General features: G+C 58.8%; 1 protein-coding gene across 1 annotated transcript in view; it reads right to left on the bottom strand.

The window, feature by feature from the left end:
• The window catches only part of RPS11 (ribosomal protein S11), a gene marked incomplete at its 5' end in the record, with an annotated part of 3,912 nt that extends 1,864 nt beyond the window's left edge, over positions 1-2,048 (bottom strand). The window contains 2 exons of the mRNA XM_008936480.1: positions 544-619; positions 1,869-2,048. Coding sequence (XP_008934728.1) covers positions 544-619; positions 1,869-2,048 — 256 coding nt within the window. The remainder of the gene's footprint in view (positions 1-543; positions 620-1,868) is intronic.
• Positions 2,049-2,149: the final 101 nt, after the last annotated feature.

Genomic DNA, 2,149 nt, shown 5'->3' with positions numbered 1-2,149 from the left:
CCCCTGAGCCTCCACAGCTCCAGGCTCAGCACCCCCAGCTCCCTCAGCTGCTCCTCACCACACCTGGGCTTTAGACCCTTGTTCTCTAGATCTAACACTCCCTATGTTATCTGCTACACCAGCATCTGCACAGCAGAGCAGCACATCTGGAGGGGCCCTGCCAGCAGCCGGTCCTCTTGCCAGGCATCAGCCAAGCCGTACGGCATCGTCGTCAAAGCCCCTTCACCATGAGGCTTGGAAGACCATCGTGAGAACAACATCATCTGCAGCTGGAGGACCGGAGCGGCGCTTCCCTGCAGCTCCTGGAGGTCCCTGACCCACCCCCGGCCGCCCCAGCACTCACCCGACAGGATCCGGCCGCGGATGGAGACGTTGCCGGTGAAGGGACACTTCTTGTCGATGTAGGTGCCCTCGATGGCCTGCCAGCAGAAACGGTGGTCAGCGGGGGGACAAGGGGCGCTATCTGCAGCTGGAGGACCGGAGCGGCGCTTCCCTGCAGCTCCTGGAGGTCCCTGACCCACCCCCGGCCGCCCCAGCACTCACCCGACAGGATCCGGCCGCGGATGGAGACGTTGCCGGTGAAGGGACACTTCTTGTCGATGTAGGTGCCCTCGATGGCCTGCCAGCAGAAACGGTGGTCAGCGGGGGGACAAGGGGCGCTGCGGGGCACCTTGTGCTGCCACTCAGGCGCCAGCAGCACCACGCTCCTGGTCCCGCGGCAGGCACCTGGCACCAGGTCATCTGGAGATCAGCAGGTACCACCCTGACCTGGGGCAAACCCTGAGAGCTGGGACACTCCGGTACCTTCTGGGGCAAATCCAGCAAGTTGGGAGAATGGGATGCTGTCTAAACATACCCAGAGAGCCTATTTCCCGGGAAACAGGCCCAAAAGTCCACCCTACCTGGCTCTGAAGGTGCCAAGATCACCCCAAAGGAATGATGGCCACACTAGAGAAGTGCCACGCCAGCCAAAACCCATTATTTGGCAGCACTGTGTGGTGTTCCCCTGATTTAACCCATTTGGTGAGTTTCCATCTGCTCATGTCTCTGGTTTCACCTCCGGGTCCATCTCTGTGTCCAACTGGATTTAGGAGCCCTGGTCTCATGTGGATCTCACTGCTCTCCAACCCTCCAACACAGTGTTATGTTGGTTAGAATCCATTTTATTAAATCACTCTGAAAATGGACAGCTCAGGGTTGTTACCCCAAAGTTCCTGCAGCCCTGAGACCCATCTCCATGCCCTCCACAAACCACCCCAGCTACAGTTTGTCCCATTTCTCCTATGTTCTTAGAATCATGGAGTTACTTTGGGTAGAAGAGGCCTTTCAGATCAAGTCCAGCCATTCCCCCAGCGCTGCCAGGGCCCAACAGACCCACGTCCCTCTGCACCACATCTTCATGGCTTGGAAACCCCTCCAGGGATGGGGACTCCACCACTGCCCTGAGCAGCCTGGGGCAGGGTAATTCTCCCTCCCCACAGCAATTCATGAGGTAACCGCTGCCTTCAAGTCAAACCCTGACAAATCTCAGTTAGATTCCACTAAATCCCTCAAAGCCATTTTATCTCAACAAAACCATCAGCCTGGAGAAGAGAAGGCTCTGAGGAGACTTTCTGGTGGCCTTCCAGGACTTCAGGGGGCCTGTCAGAAAACTGGGGGGGGACTTTTGAGCAGGGCCTGTTAGGACAAGACAAGGGAGGATGGTTTGAAACTCAAAGAGGGAGACTGAGACATATCTGCAGAAGAAATTTTTGATGCTGATGGTGGTCAGACCCCGGCCCAGGTTGCCCAGAACTGGTCAATGCCCCATCCCTGAGACTGTTCCAGGTGAGGCTGAGGCTCTGGCCAGGTGCCCGCAGCCCTGTTACCTCCTTGGGGGTCTTGAAGCCGAGGCCAATATTGCGGTAGTAGCGCGGCAGCTTCTCCTTGCCGCCCTCGCCCAGCAGCACCCGCTTCTTGTTCTGGAAGATGGTCGGCTGCTTCTGGTACGCCCGCTCCGTCTGGGGGACAGCAGGGATCAGTGTGGCACGGGGCACCCTCAGGGCACGCTGGGCCCCGGTACCCCCTCAGCCCCAGGACTGCACCAGACCCTGGGGCACTGAACCCCCGCAGCCCACAGAACTGCCCAAATCTCGGTACTCCCCAGTCC

This window comes from Merops nubicus, unplaced genomic scaffold (genome assembly GCF_000691845.1).
Source record: "Merops nubicus isolate BGI_N331 unplaced genomic scaffold, ASM69184v1 scaffold2503, whole genome shotgun sequence".
NCBI lineage: Eukaryota > Metazoa > Chordata > Aves > Coraciiformes > Meropidae > Merops > Merops nubicus.
This window is presented reverse-complemented; position numbering and strand designations above follow the sequence as displayed.